Source organism: Mesoplodon densirostris, chromosome 11, assembly GCF_025265405.1.
Source record: "Mesoplodon densirostris isolate mMesDen1 chromosome 11, mMesDen1 primary haplotype, whole genome shotgun sequence".
Classification (NCBI taxonomy): domain Eukaryota; kingdom Metazoa; phylum Chordata; class Mammalia; order Artiodactyla; family Ziphiidae; genus Mesoplodon; species Mesoplodon densirostris.
The window spans coordinates 34,676,474-34,691,678 of NC_082671.1; the positions used below are offsets into that span (position 1 = coordinate 34,676,474).

At 39.5% G+C, this 15,205-nt stretch overlaps 1 protein-coding gene across 2 annotated transcripts in view; it reads left to right on the forward strand.

Annotated features, from left to right (window-relative positions):
• Window positions 1-1,642: 1,642 nt before the first annotated feature.
• MDM1 (Mdm1 nuclear protein) overlaps window positions 1,643-15,205 on the forward strand; it is a 29,825-nt gene continuing 16,262 nt past the window's right edge. For both annotated transcript variants that reach the window (XM_060112416.1, XM_060112417.1), the window contains exons 1-7: window positions 1,643-1,770; window positions 2,833-2,947; window positions 6,395-6,768; window positions 7,872-8,006; window positions 12,275-12,442; window positions 13,706-13,809; window positions 13,889-13,988. In XM_060112416.1, the coding sequence (XP_059968399.1) occupies window positions 1,753-1,770; window positions 2,833-2,947; window positions 6,395-6,768; window positions 7,872-8,006; window positions 12,275-12,442; window positions 13,706-13,809; window positions 13,889-13,988 (1,014 nt within the window). In that variant the 5' untranslated portion in view covers window positions 1,643-1,752. The remainder of the gene's footprint in view (window positions 1,771-2,832; window positions 2,948-6,394; window positions 6,769-7,871; window positions 8,007-12,274; window positions 12,443-13,705; window positions 13,810-13,888; window positions 13,989-15,205) is intronic.

Consider the following 15,205-nt stretch of genomic DNA (forward strand, 5'->3'; position numbering starts at 1 on the left):
AATATTCTCTTTGTTTCATATATCAGATGGCTCCTTCAAATGAAATTTTAAGTATCTCAGTGATGATGAAGAAGAACAGAGACATCAATTAGGATTCAGAAGACAAGCCTCTGCAGAAAGGATTAATAATAATATTTGAAAGTTTACAAGAGGGTATCCTTTTCTTCAATCAAAAAATGACAAAAGTAAAATGAAACTGCATTCATTGCTCTGGAAAAAGCCTGGCAGCATTCCATTCAGACATCTGCCCTTTGATTGTCCCATTTTCCTCTTTACTTATTTCAGTTCTTCTAAACTTCAAGGCTAAGTCTGAATATTTCTTCCTGAGGCTTTTTCTAACCATCTCTGCCCTTGGGGATGACTCCTTCCTCCAATTCGTATATCATTTATACCTCTCATTTGGAAATTCAGCACATAATACATTGTACATAGAGTACTGAATAAATACATAGTACATATACATAGTACATATGTACATAGGACATATACATAGTACTGAATAAATATAAGTTTATTCTCCCCAAGCATATTAGAGAACTATCTGGACAGTTTATGACTTTTCCATCGCCAGGGTCAGCACAGTGTTCTGTCAATGGTAGACTCTCAAGAAATACTGATGGCAAAAATCTGTAAAATTCAAGTGGAATTTTATTTTTTAAAAAGGGTGAGAGGAGAGACAAGGCTGAAGCTTTGGAAGCTGAGACTCACAAGCATCATTAACGAATGCTTCCTAATCTAGGAGCTACATATATATCTTTTTGGGCGGAGGCGAGGTGAGGGGGGGATTATGGGAGGCAAGAACATCACTGGGAAGTCAGCGGTTTGTCTTTCAAGATTCAGTAAAAAAAAGTTTTTTGGCCTGCCTAAGCCATATTTATTTTCTGGCCTCTTCCTATTTTTTTTTTTTTTTTTTTTTCGGTACGCGGGCCTCTCACTGTTGTGGCCTCTCCCGTTGCGGAGCACAGGCTCCGGACGCGTAGGCTCAGCGGCCATGGCTCACGGGCCTAGCCGCTCCGCGGCATGTGGGATCTTCCCGAACCCGGGCACGAACCCGAGTCCCCTGCATCGGCAGACAGACTCTCAACCACTGCGCCACCCGGGAAGCCCTGGCCTCTTTCTTTTGACGTGACAGTAAATAGTGTAGCACGGTTGTCGGTGGCAGGAATTGATATTCTAAAGAACAGACTTGAATATTTTCATTTCATACAAAGAAACATTCCGTTCTGTCATACATGTTGGAACTAAAAACACACCTTCCTGTTTTATGACGTCAAGAACCTGGGTCCAGCGAGGCGGCGACTCACGAATCACAGCGGCAAGCAGACCCATTGTTGCGCAGGACGCGACAAAGCAGACGCCGTCGAACTCTCCTCAGGACGAAGCTCCCGCGGGGCCCCGCCCACTCCGGGCCCGGGAGCCTCATTGGCCGGCCTTCCGCCCGCCATCTCTATCAATCCCCGGGATTTGGCTGGGGAGGCGGGCGTTCTCCTTTCCAGCACTGATTGGTCGAATCTTAAGGACGGTGCGGAGCTCTCCGAGTCTCTACTGGTTTTTAGTCTTCAGAATGGGCGGGGAAAGGCAGAGCGAGGCAGAGCGACACGGCTCAAGGAGGTAAGCGCGCAGTGCGCCGGCGCGTAGTCGGGGACGCCGGGCCGAGGCTTTTGCTAGGGAACCTCCTGTTGTCGCCCCGCCCCCTCCGGGCTTTTTGTCCCGTTAACTGTCGGAGTGGCTGGGGCTCCAGCGCCGGGCGACATGCCGGTGCGCTTCAAGGTGAGGCCGGGGTCCCCGGGGGCCGAAGCCTGATGGGGGGAGCTGGGACAGGGCGGGTGCAGGGCGCGTGCAGGGCGCCGGAGCCTCACTGGCTTTCTGGGCCGCGCCCCTCGGCCCTGCTGAGCCTGTCAGCTCCCGATCCTGCCTGTCACCATCCTAGAGGATGCTGCTCTTGTCCTCTTACCTAGCCCCCTCTCCGCTCACACTTACTTCCGAGTTGCCGAGTGGAATAGTTAGATGGTTTGAGGTGGATTTATTTGGGTGGGTGGGGGCGGGGAGAGCTCAGAGGCTTGTAGACGGAGGGCACTTTATAATGGGAACTACGGCGGCTTCAGATTGAGACAACTGTGGACCACATCACAGCTTAGCTTTTAACACCCCTTCCCTTTAAAACTTTAAAGTGTGTTATGTCTTTCAAAGGCTTGAGAAATGGGACCCTGACAAGATAAAGACAGGGTATAAGAAATACACATTCTTCATAATTGTGCATTTGTTTAAGGTTTGTTAATAGTTCCAGGTAGCTGGTAGTTGTCATGGTCAAGCACCCTTCAACATAACAGTTGACCACAGTGTTCCACAAGCCCTGACTGTCTTCTTTTATCTTGAGGGTTTGCATCCAGAATGGGAGGGAATTTGTCTTTTCTTGGTTGACTTTACAAAACTTCAAAAGGGATTAGGTATACTATATTATACTGTGTACTCGGTGAGAACTTCGTTAGTTAGTATAATTATAGTGATGAGGATTTAGATTGCCACCCATTATCAGACAAGACCTCAGGCTTTGGAATCAGACAACCAGCCAAAGGGTAGCCACTCTGAGCCTCAGAATCCTTGTAACATCTGTCTCAAGTGGTTGTGAGGATTAAAGGATATAACACTATGAACTGGTAGCACAGGGCTGGGTCAATGTTGGGAGCTATTATTAAGGACCTCTTCTATGTTTAATTATCAGTCTTAAGTCTTTCAACTCTTTTTAGAGGTTCAGAAATGATTTTTACTGATGTCTACTTTAAAACAACTTTCATTAATTACATTTTACTCAAATTGTACTTTGCATTACAGGGGTTGAGTGAATACCAGAGAAACTTTCTGTGGAAAAAGTCGTATTTGTCAGAGTCCTGTAATTCCTCAGTGGGGAGAAGGTACCCATGGGCTGGACTTAGATCCGATCAATTAGGTAAGTTGAACAGCTAGTAGTCATTATAAGTTGAATAAACCTTGGGGTTAAGTTTGCAAAATGATTTATTAAAAATCTGTGAAGTGGGCTTCCCGGGTGGCACAGTGGTTGGGGGGCGTCCGGAGCCTGTGCTCTGCAACGGGAGAGGCCACAACAGTGAGAGGCCCACGTACCACACACACACACACAAATTTGTGAAGCATTGTTCAGTTGGCCTGGTTGACTTACTCGTTTGTTTAACAAATATTTATTGAGGGTTTACTGTAAGCCATGACTATTCTCCTCTTCTAGGGATATAACTTTGAACCAAAGACCCTTAACTGTGGGGAAAACAGTAAACAAGTAACTCAATAAATAAACCAGGGGATTTCAGGTTGTTATATAAAATTGTAGGCTGGCGTGATAGATAACTGGAAGGAGGGGTGGGTTGGAGGGAATACACTTTAGAATCAGTGGTCAGGAAAGGCTTATTTGAAGTGATATTGGAGCTGAGACATGAAAGCTGAGAGTGGACAAGCGTGGGGAGGGGTACTCCCAAGATCTTGAGGAATGGAAGCTTAGATAGATGAAGCAGTTTGCGCAAGGTTCACAGCTCATAAGTGACAGAACCATGATTTGAAATCAAGTCTGTGTTGTTCAAAGCCTGTGAGTTCAGAGGCCATGTTCTTGTCATCACACATGCTTCCTCCCTGTATCTCAGGGAAGTTAGAACCCTCGGCCAAGGTTTCCCAGAGTGTGGTAGAGGGGGAAAGAGACAGACTGATTCCATTCAACCTGCTTGCTTAATTCTCCCTCTAGAACGTAAGATCTCTGAGAGCAGGGCTTTGTCTGTCTGTCTTCACCACCTTGTTCCTGCCTAGTACATGACACAGGGCCTTCATTTTTGAATGAATGAATAAACCTGGGTTTGAATCCACATTTGCTGTGTGACTTCGGGCAAATTGGGCCTGTTTCACCAAGTGGGACTTGGGAAGCCCACTGCACAGGATTCCTAGGAGGGATGAAGTGAGATGTTCCTGTTAAGGGCTAGGTGCATATATACAGATGAGTGTTTGGTGCCCAACCTGTGACATGTGTGAGAGTGCCAGATGTGTAGTATATAAGTTCCTCCAACCTTAGATGTTTGAAGCCAGGAGAAGAAAGACTTACACGTGGGGTGGCAAGCCTGGTAAATTAGTAAGGTGAGAGTGTTTCCAGGATTAGGTTTGGAGAACAAAGGGAAGAGTGGACGAGAATGGGTGGTTCTTTTAGGATTCCTCTGAATTGTCAGGATCCTTTTCCCAGAGCCTGGCTTCAAAGACTGGGTGTCACTGCATCTTGGGCAGGGTGGTGCTCATAATCCTCTCCGAATGACCAGAAATTCCACAGATTCGAGGCTCCATTAGATTAAGAATTCCAACATAAATCTCTCAAAACGTAGCTAGTCCACTGAGGGCCTTGAGGGATATTATGACAGGGGACATTGGTTAACCACATAGTTGCCCCCATGTAACATTTTAGCTTAGATCAGCTACATGTGAGGGTAGGGGTGATGAAATGAGACCGCGGGGGCAGAGCCACTTTGGAGTATGGTACCTTGTGAGGAAGGAATGGTCTAGGGGGAGGCCTGTTAACAGGGAGGTAAGGGGGAGGGGCACAGTGAGAACCCCAGGAGGCTCAGAAAGGGAGGTGGGGGCCAGGAAACAACAGCAGCGGTGTTACTGAAGGCTGGCTGGGCGTTCTGTGCTTATTTTTCCTCATAGTGTATTTTCCACGGTGCTAGGAGACAAGGGTGGACCACTTGAGAATCTTCCCTTTTCATTTTGCTCTTCTTCCACCAGCCCTGCTCTGTGTTAAAGAGAGAAGTCTAGGGCAGTGGTCTTCAAGCTTTTGTGCTTTCATACCCGCTAAAAGAATTTAGGAAGTCTTATCTCTCGTCACATTTTAAAGTTGATATTTAATTTCTTTTTTATCAAAAGTGTAATGAATAGTTTCAAAGGATATGATTTCTAGCATATTGAATATTGTATATATGTTTTACATGTCTTTTGTTAAAATTTTGGAGCTAGCAATTGAGCTCAGTTTATGGTAAATGTTCATCATTTAATTGGTAAAGTCAGTCCTCACTAGAAAACAAATCATGTAAATTAGAATTATTTTCTGTGAGAAAAAAGTCTGACTTTATTTTTTGGTCCACATAAATGCGTTAATATGCATATATGCATTTCACATAATGACTGTCTTACACCTGAATTTTAATTCTAAGATAGGTAGATGGAAAAGGTGTTGTGCTGGATAAAATAAGGCACTGTTCTTTTGTTATTTCTAATCTCTGCCTTTGTTGCTTTGCTGTCAAATACTCTTTGTTGTGCTTTCTTGAATTGTTCCTTTGTTTGTCCTCCCCACCTATGACAATTTTTTTATTCCATAGGGTGGTTGAGAGGCGTGTCTTTCTTGTATGAAGTGGGAAGAGGGTGATTATAAAGGGAGTGGTGAGAAAGGAAACTACAGATGGCAGATGCAGCCCTTAGGCTGTCAGGAAGTAGCACATATGGAAGTTAGGATCTGGAAAGTGATTCCCTTAAGCTGCCCATTTCTGCTCCCGCCCCCCACAGAATGTCTTTCTGTGCCTCCAGATATATATGTACCCAGTTTGAAGACCACGGTCTAGGGGAGACTTGTAAGGGTGGAGACCCTGGGTTTGATGGCCAGAACATCCATGATAGAGGCTAAAGGGCTCTGGTTTTACCTAATGCCAGGTTGTCTGTCTACCTTCCCTTCTCTTCCAGTCTTAATCTTTCTTCTCTACCCCACCCTGCAGTGTCTTCTTTCTTTTTAAAGAATGGCTCCAAACTAGGGCAGTATCTCAGTGACTGTCATTCCACAGAGCTCCTCTTACCTGGGTAGAAGGTTAAGTGTTTTGGACATTTGCTTGCCAGACAGAAATATAGAGAAATAGTATCTTAGCTCTTGTCAAAAGGGTTCATTCTCTTTACTTCTCAGGAACTCAAGGCAAATGTAGAACTAAGATCCAGCATAATGACATCTCACCCCTTCTCATCTTGGTCTGCTGTGCATAAGAGAAGCTTTGTGAAAAGTTCCAAATTTTGACAGTACCAGGGCCCATTGTTCTGTAAAGTAGCACAGGAAAGTAATTAGAAACGGAGGCAACACATTCCACCTGGCTTGCCAGGTCCATCACGTTGCGAGTCTAGCAACTTGTGTTAGGATAACTCGAACATTGTGACCCCAATTTAAAAATTATGGTCAAACTTTTAATATTTCTTTAAAGCAAAATTAAAGATATTATGTTGAAAAACTGTACTTTTTTTAATCCTGTAACTGGAAGGATATTGTGTATCTCAACTGAATTTTAAATTCCATTTCTCCTCTCATACATGTGATTAAAAGTTGTCTTTGTAGCTTGATGCTTTGGTATCTGCTATTTTTGTATATTATATTTTGTAGGAATCACAAAAGAGCCAAGTTTTATTTCCAAAAGAAGAGTCCCTCACCATGACCCACAGATTTCAAAATCTCTTGAGTGGAATGGCGCTACCTCAGAGAACGCTGTGGTTGTATCACCAGAACCCGAAGCCCCCAGAACACCAGAACCACAAGAAGCAGAACAAAAAGAAGATGTTAACCAAGAAAGGGTTCTTGCACTAGATGCCTCCAGGGTTCCCAAGAGAACCAGATCTCACTCTGCAGACTCCAGAGCTGAAGGGGCTTCAGATATTGTGGAAAGTAAGGAGGATATAGTAGCAAATCATGTACCAGTTAATGAAAATGTGGAGCTGGAACATTCTACCAAGCTTCTTTCAGAAAACATAGATGGTGGGGTAGGTATATTCACTGTATTTCCTTTCAGAAGCATAGAATTCTTTGTAAATTTCATCATCATTTCAGTAATATTACATTTTGTGCTTAAATTTTTCCATTATTTGTTTTGTCCAGTGTCTGTAGAAGAGTTGATAAGAGGCTGTTGACTTTAGTTATTATGACTTAGTTCTCTTCTTAATAGTTGCCATTTTGTACTGGTTTTACTAAGATATCCTTTCGTTGGGTGCACAGCCTGCCTCTGGATTTTATTTATCATATATCAGCACCTGAGTCCTAAGGGACAGATCAAGTTGAGACAGAGAAAGGGAGTAGGCCATTACCTCTGGCAGGGTTGGTGAGCTGACTTATACCTAGGCCCTTTTCAATTTCTTATTGTGTACTAGCAGAAAAAACAGAGTCTCAATTGACAAAATGCAAAAGAAAGGAGAGGTCTGGCTAGATCTTAAAAGATCTTGCAGTTCTGCTCTCTTATGTCCCAGCTGGCCTGCGGCAGGTCCCTGCGAGCACATAAGCAGAGGCTGCAGGGACCCGTGCAGACGCCTCACTGCTTCCCCATTTTTCTCTACTCTACTGCTTCCTCCCCATCTCATGTCCACCGCTGACTGGAACCACGGAGAGGCATTTAGAAGTGTTGGAAAACCAGGGGGCATGGGAATCAAGGAAGGTGACATGTAAGTCTGGTGGGCAGGGGAAGGGGTGTCCCCAGAGCAAGCTGTGGACGAGGTGATGTGCTGTTGTTTCTTAGTAATATATTCAATTATGCATAATTGATAGGAAGGGACTGAGAAATGTAATCTACACTTGGTCTTAGCCAAAAGGCCGAGAAGTGATGAGAGAAATGTTATCTTTTGCTGGGATGCACAATAATTCCTTGACGGTATTAAGGGAATTTTAAAGAGTTTGACAATTTAAAGGAAGATTAAGAATTGAAGAAAGGTTTCTGTATGACGATGTGCATATAGTTAATGATACCTTACTGTACACTTAAAAATTTGTTAAGGGTAGATTTTTATGTTCTACGTTTTTTACCACAGTTAAAAAAAAAAAGTTTGAATAGAAATTTTTAATAACTTTGAGTGGGATTTTTTTTTTCCCCTAACAGTTGGATAGACTTCTACAGAAAAAAGCTGGACTGACTGTTGTTCCTTCACATAATGTCTTGAGAAATTCTGAATATCAAAGGCAGTTTGTTTGGAAGACCCCTAAAGAAACTGCTTCAGCTTTTGCAGCCAATCAGGTAGTTTAATGGATGCAGTACATTTTTGAGGAATATCATCTAATCTAGTGTTGCAGATTTACATAGAACTAAGAACTGAAAGAAATTAGATACTTAAGAAGGCCTGACGGTAGGTTCTAGAAACGTGAAAGTGAGAGTTTTGCTAAAATCATCCTATTACTTCTGATTTATAGTAGTAATATTATACTGTCCTAGGCTACTGATGATCATTGTTGCCAGGTCCATCACATATACTAAATATGAGACAGGGTAATGAAAACTTGAGGACTGGTAAGTTTTTGCATGCTGTGAATTTTTTTTTATTTATTAAAAAATTGTTAAATTGATTTTATTCTGAAATGTTGAATTTTGTTGACTAATATATTGCATGTTTTCTGTCTTCTAAGAAAGGTGTAACTGCGTTGGATATTTATTTTAATAAGTACAAAATAGGTTGAAAGTGATGCAAGATATATAATTTTGTCCTTATATCAAATGAGCAGTGATAGGAATTGTCAGTTTAACTATATTTATAAATTCAAAAGCTATAATGGTAACTAAATGTGATATTAGGTTTCATTGTATCCTCACACAATTTTAGTATTAGACTACCATTACTAATACATACTCTGTTGTTTTGCTACTATAATTCTCCAGACAGTTCTTAGCTCATTTATGTTCTTAACCATACTCCTAAGCTTAGGTAGGAAATACTTCCATTTAGAATATCCCCAGAGGCTCATGACAGCTTAGTCTTTTCTTTCTCACTCACCTGTATACTTTATACACCCATAAGGACCGAGAGGATAATTAGATTCAGCAAGACAATAACATGTCATCTTACACTAAGATAGTACCAGTGTTATCCTACAAATTGTAGCAGCTTTAGGCTTACTTACTTGTTATTCAGTTTTTAAAAAACTGAAATTTATATAACGTTTTAGGGACACATAAAATAACATAAATCAATACACACCCTTTATAAACCTAGTGAATAGAATCAGTACTTCTTTTGCTGGCTCACAAGTGGTGTTGGATAGCAAGTGTACCTACAAAATTACTTACAGCCTAAAAATTGTGACTGTTCAATTTTTGTAGAATATCTTACCTTTAAGGTAGAGGTGATTCAAATCAAAGCCCTATTGACAACTTCTGCATACTTCAGTGAAAGCATTGTGTAGAAATGTTCTTTTGATAGTATCAGAAGTATAATATAAAATAAATCACTAGCAATACCTTCACTACTAGCTTTATTGCTTTCATTAGTGAGGGTTTCAGAGAATTTTTTTTGGAAGCAAATGCTCATTGTTAGTTTAAAGCATATCAGTTTTCGGGTCTGTGGATTGAAGAGCTCTGTGACAGAAACTTTCAAAGCTTGTTGATAGGGAACCTCTAAAGGAGCTGTTCCGTTCTGTTTTATCAGACACCTGTTTTCTGAAAGGATGTCTTATATTAATATGTAAAAGAGTCAGAACAATTTTTGGCGGAAGAGTCCTTGAGGTTATACTGTACTTAAAAAGATATACTGTTTGGTTGTGATCTGTATGAAGGTGTATTATTCAGCCTTGTGAAGCAATAATATACCTTATTTGAACTCCATATCTTTTCTCTTTGCTTTCTTTGTAATCAGTGGTAATACACCATGAAATGGAAACCATATTATGAAATATTAAGGATAAAAGAAAACATTTAAAAATAGAAACGTGATAATTACCTGTTTTTTCCCTTGCTTTAAGCTAAAAATAAGCAAAGGAAAAAACCTGAGCAAATGCATATGTCAGATATTCAAAACGTTAAGACTTTTTTATTGTTGTAGGAGGAAAAAAAATTCATGTCAAGGAGGAAAAAAACCCTGCAGAGCTGACAACAGAGTTGCTTTGTAAAGCTAATGTGTATTTTCATATTATTGAAATCTGCCTATTTTACTGTTCTCATTACCAAACTAATAGGGGGGTAGGGAACTTGGGGGAGAAAAGATATGGTTCATTATTTCTTTTGGCTTAAGCATTATTTGATTACAATAACTATTATTCAAAACATAGTAATGAGTAGAGAAAGTTGACCTTTGGATTTTCTCTCCAGCTTTACTGAGGTCTAATTGACAAAAATTATATATTTATGATGTACGATGTGAAGTTTTGACGTATGTATTCATTCTGAAATGATTACCACAATCAAGCTAATTAACACATCTATCACCTCACATAGTTACCATTTTTTGTGTGTGTGTTGAGAACACTTAAGATCTATCCTTTTAGCAAATTTTAAGTACATAATACAGTATTGTTAACGATATTCATGCTGTACTTCAGATCTCCATAACTTATTTATCCTGCATAATTGAAACTTTGTACCCTTTGACCAACATCTCCCCATTTCTCCCACCGCCTGGTCCCTGGCAACCACCATTCTATTCGCTGCTTCTATGAGTTCCTTTAGATTCCACATATAAGTGGTATCATATAATGCAGTATTTGTCTTTCTGTGCCTGGCTCATTTCACTTAGCATATGTTCTCCAGGTTCATCCATGTTGTTGCAGGTGAGAGGATTTCTTTTTTAAAGGTTGAATAATAATACACTTTCTTTATCCATTCATCTGTCCATGGACACTTAGACTGATTCCATATCTTGGCTACTGTGAATAATGCTATAATGAACATGGGAGTGTAGATATCTTTTGAGATATTGATTTCATTTCCCTTGGATATATACCTAGAAGTGGGGTTGCTGGATCTATTTTAAATTTTTTGAGGACCCTCTATACTGCTTTCCATAATGGCCATATCAATTTACACTCCCACCAACAGTGGACAGGGGTTCCCTTTTCTCTGCATCCTTGCCAACACTTGTTACCATTTGTATTTTTGATAATAGCCATTCTAACATGTGAGGTGAAATCTCACTGATGTTGGTTTATTCCTTGACAATTAGTGATGTTGAGCACCTGTTCGTGTACCCGTTGGCCATTTGTATGTTTTCTTCTTTTTTTTTTTTTTTTTTTTGTGGTACGTGGGCCTCTCACTGCTGTGGCCTCTCCCCTTGCGGAGCACAGGCTCCGGACGCTGAGCCTGCGCTCAGTGGCCATGGCTCATGGGCCCAGCTGCTCCACGGCATGTGGGATCTTCCTGGACCGGGGCACGAACCCGTGTCCCCTGCATCGGCAGGCAGACTCTCAACCACTGCGCCACCAGGGAAGCCCCTGTATGTCTTCTTTGGAAAAAAGTTCCTTTGCCCATTTTTAATCAGATTGCTTTTTTAATTTTCTATTGAGTTTTATGAGTTCTTTATTATTTTGAATATTAACTCTTTATCAGATATATGATTTGCAAATATTGTGTCTTGGTTTGATGTAGTCCCACTTGTTTATTTTTGCTTTGGTTGCCTTTGTTTTTGGTATCAAAAAAACCGTCATCAAGACCCATGTCGAGGAGCTTAGCCTATGTTTTCTTCTAGAAGTTTTATAGTTTCAGGACTTACGTTCAAGTCTTTAATCCATTTTGAGTTAATTTTTATGTATGGCACAAGACAGTGGTCCATTTTCATTCTTTGGTGTGTAGCTGTCCAATTTTCTCAACACCATTTATTGAAGAGACCCTTTCGCCATTGTATGTTCTTGGCTCCTTTGTCATAAGTTAATTGGCCATATACACGTGAGCTTATTTCTGGATTCCTTATTCTGTTCCATTGATCTATATGTCTATTTTTATGCCTCTTTGCCCTTTTTTTTTTTTTTTTTTTTTTTTGCGTTACGCGGGCCTCTCACTGTTGTGGCCTCTCCCGTTGCGGAGCACAGGCTCCGGACGCGCAGGTTCAGCGGCCATGGCTCACGGGCCCAGCTGCTCCACGGCATGTGGGATCTTCCCAGACCGGGGCACGAAGCCATGTCCCCTGCATCGGCAGGCGGACTCTCAACCACTGTGCCACCAGGGAAGCCCTTTGTCCATTTTTTAATTGGGTTGTTTTCTTGCTATTGAGTTGAGTTCCTTAAATATTTTAAGTATTGACCCCTTATGAGATGAATGCAGATATTTTCTCCCACTCAATATGTTGTCTCTTCACTCTGTTGATTGTTTTCTGTACAGAAGTTTTTTTAGTCTGATGCAATCGCATTTGTCTGTTTTTGCTTTTGTTGCAATGGATGTTAATTAGACATGTGGAATGAAATTACAGTCGTATATAATTTTCCCTTTTTTGTATCCTGTGATTCAACTTTATATGTGAAATTTTTTTAAGCAATTGAAGTTCTGTATATTTAACAAAAAACTAAACTAAAGTAATTTTTTTTAAGGTTTTCCACAATAAAAGCAAATTTGTTCCACAATTCAAAGGTAACTCAGTCATCCATGAAACTGAATACAAAAGAAATTTTAAGGGTTTATCTCCAGTGAAAGAACCAAAACAAAGAAATCATTTGAAGGAGAACGGAAATTTTGAAACAATATCTCCTGAAAAGAAGGTATTTGTCAGTTCTTTAAACAAAATAAAATCCTCATGATTTGAAACTCCACATTTTCTTTTACTTACCCCCATTTGGAACTTTACAAATTTCCTTTTACTTATCACCATTTGAGATTTTGTTTTTAGCTAGTTCACTAATTTGTTTATTTATTCACTAAATGTCAAATGTTCATCTAGCACCTGGTAGAAACCAGGCACCAGGTAGGTACTGAGAATACAATGATAACTACACTAAGCCCTAAGCAGTTCTTGGGTCAGTGGAGAGACAGATCTAAATAATTAAGTGTAATACAGTGCAGCAAATGCTTAGCAATACAGCAGGTAAGTCTGCTATGTCTAATATCAAATGATTGTCCTTATAGTAATGTGAGCTCCAGGGGTTACAGTGGTGATAGAAACACATACTTTAAATTAAATAGTGGAAATCAGATAGAAACACACATACACACATGTATTTTAAACCATAGCTTTAGTATGCCAAATTATAGCCAGCATAATTCACACGATTTACCTTGGTATATACAAACACCTACTTCTCTGTGTGAAATTACAGCTGTTTCAGTTACAGCATCAGGTTAAAATTATTGTTAATTATAGGTAAATCAGGGGTAAGTCCTATTTTTTGATCTCCTGGAATGTCATACCTGAAATGTTATGGGTTCTAAGAATAAAAATTATATGACTAAAAGTAAAATAATTTATATATATATAAATATACATATATAAAAATTATATATGTATATATATAAGTCATACATATATATGATGTATATGTTTAATAATATATATACTTTTTGGACCTATGATGTTCTTGAAAAAAAAAGAATTGTTAAGTTATTCAGTAAAGCTGTGTGCTAACTTACAGTAATTAAATGGAAGATCCCAATGAGTAACAATTAAATGTAAACTTAGAATATCAAGGGAAGATGTAAGACCAGTGTTCAATAGGTCGTTAACATAAAGTTTATTTATTTAGATGTTTGTTAATTAAAATTTTTTCCTAGCCAAATATCTAAAATTTTTATTGTTAGAAAATGAAACCATATCCTGAGCTATATACTTCAAGAAACTAACCAGATATACTAGTTTCAAAACTTGCTTGTTGATTTTTTATGATTTCTATGTTATCTTTAGTAGTTAAAGCTTACTTTGAAAAACAGAATTGTAATTCAGTATCCAGCTATACTTTATAACATCTGTGTTTTCACTTTAATGTATAACATAAATTGAGCATAAAAAGTTTAAATTATTTTCATTTTAGTATAATAAAACAGATGATCCTTTAAAATTAGAAGCAGAGATGGAATCAAAAGACTTAAACCAGCCTAAAAAGAAACTTACTCCTTGGAGACATCAAAGGCTTGGGTATGTATTTTAAGAAAAATATCATGGTATTTAGATGATCAACATGGTGAAATATTTACTCTCATTTCATTTCTGTTAGGAAGGTGAATTCTGAATATAGAGCAAAATTTCTGAGCCCAGCCCAATATTTATATAAAGCTGGGACTTGGACACGGGTGAAGGAAAACATACCAAATCAGGTGAGTATATAAGCTCAGGAAGCCCACATGTTCTTTGGCACTATATCAGTTTAATTTCACAATAGTTTCACCTAGTAATAGAGACGACAGTATGAAAATGTATGATGCAGTAATAGCACTAAAAGTATCAGGAACTTAAATTGTATGTGTGAGGATATAGTTTATCAGTGTGTTTACTTTTTTTTTAAATACTAGCTTAGAGATTAGTATTATTATAAGGTCTTTAAAGTTAAAAATGTTTTTAAAATCAAATATTTATGTTAATGAAGTCAGTTTATAGAATTGTAGCATTATAGATTTGATTATTTTATAACCTTCAGACCTCTACTCTCTCAATTCACGATTGATTAATTTTTCAAGATTAGTTTATCTAACTGATGTGCCCTGTTAGCATGTACTAATAGTGCAGTCTGCAAGCACAAGGAAGGAGTGGCCTGTGTTAATAGAGGTTTGAGTTCTAGTGTTGGGATACCTGACATATGGGAGAAATTCTGAGGCTCCTAAAGAAAGGTTGGAAGAAAAGGGTAATTCTAGAATTGGTGAGTGCTAGTTTAGTACTAGCTTCTTATAGCCAAAGGATAAATGGTAGAGCTTTTTTGGTTATTGTGTAGTTAGCATCTTTTAAACTACATCTTGATGGTTTGCTCCCCTTTCTGTGTGAATAAGCTAAATGAGAACATTTTGGATTAGACATTATAAAGAGAGGGATAATTTGGATGGGGAATGAATCTTATTTAGCTCCATACTTTAAACCATGGCTAACAATTATGTGTAATCAGCTTCGGACACTCTGAGCTTCTGGCTCTTGGCTCTGGCAGCTCCCAGACCTATGTCCTGGTGACGATATTGGGTTGGCCAAAAAGTTCGTTCAGGTTTTTCCATACAGTGTTACAGAAAACCCGAACAAACTTTTCGGCCAACCAAATATTACTGGGGGCAAAATTCCTATACTCACCCTGGTGAAATCAAGTTAAAAATGAGAGCATTGAAAGCAGCCATGACAGAAGAAAGGAATTGAGTCAGTTTTGAATTCTTGAGCAGTTTCTGACCATGCCAGACCTCCGTGAGGATCTCTGTGCCTGAGGAGTCTGATGGGGAATGAGGGAAAACCCCAGCAAAGGCAGGAACAGAGTGTGGCCATAGAGGGCGTGTGTGGCCAGTTGATAGGTGTCAGCCACTGCCCTGTCGTGTTCGGGTACTTCACTAGGTTGGGTTCA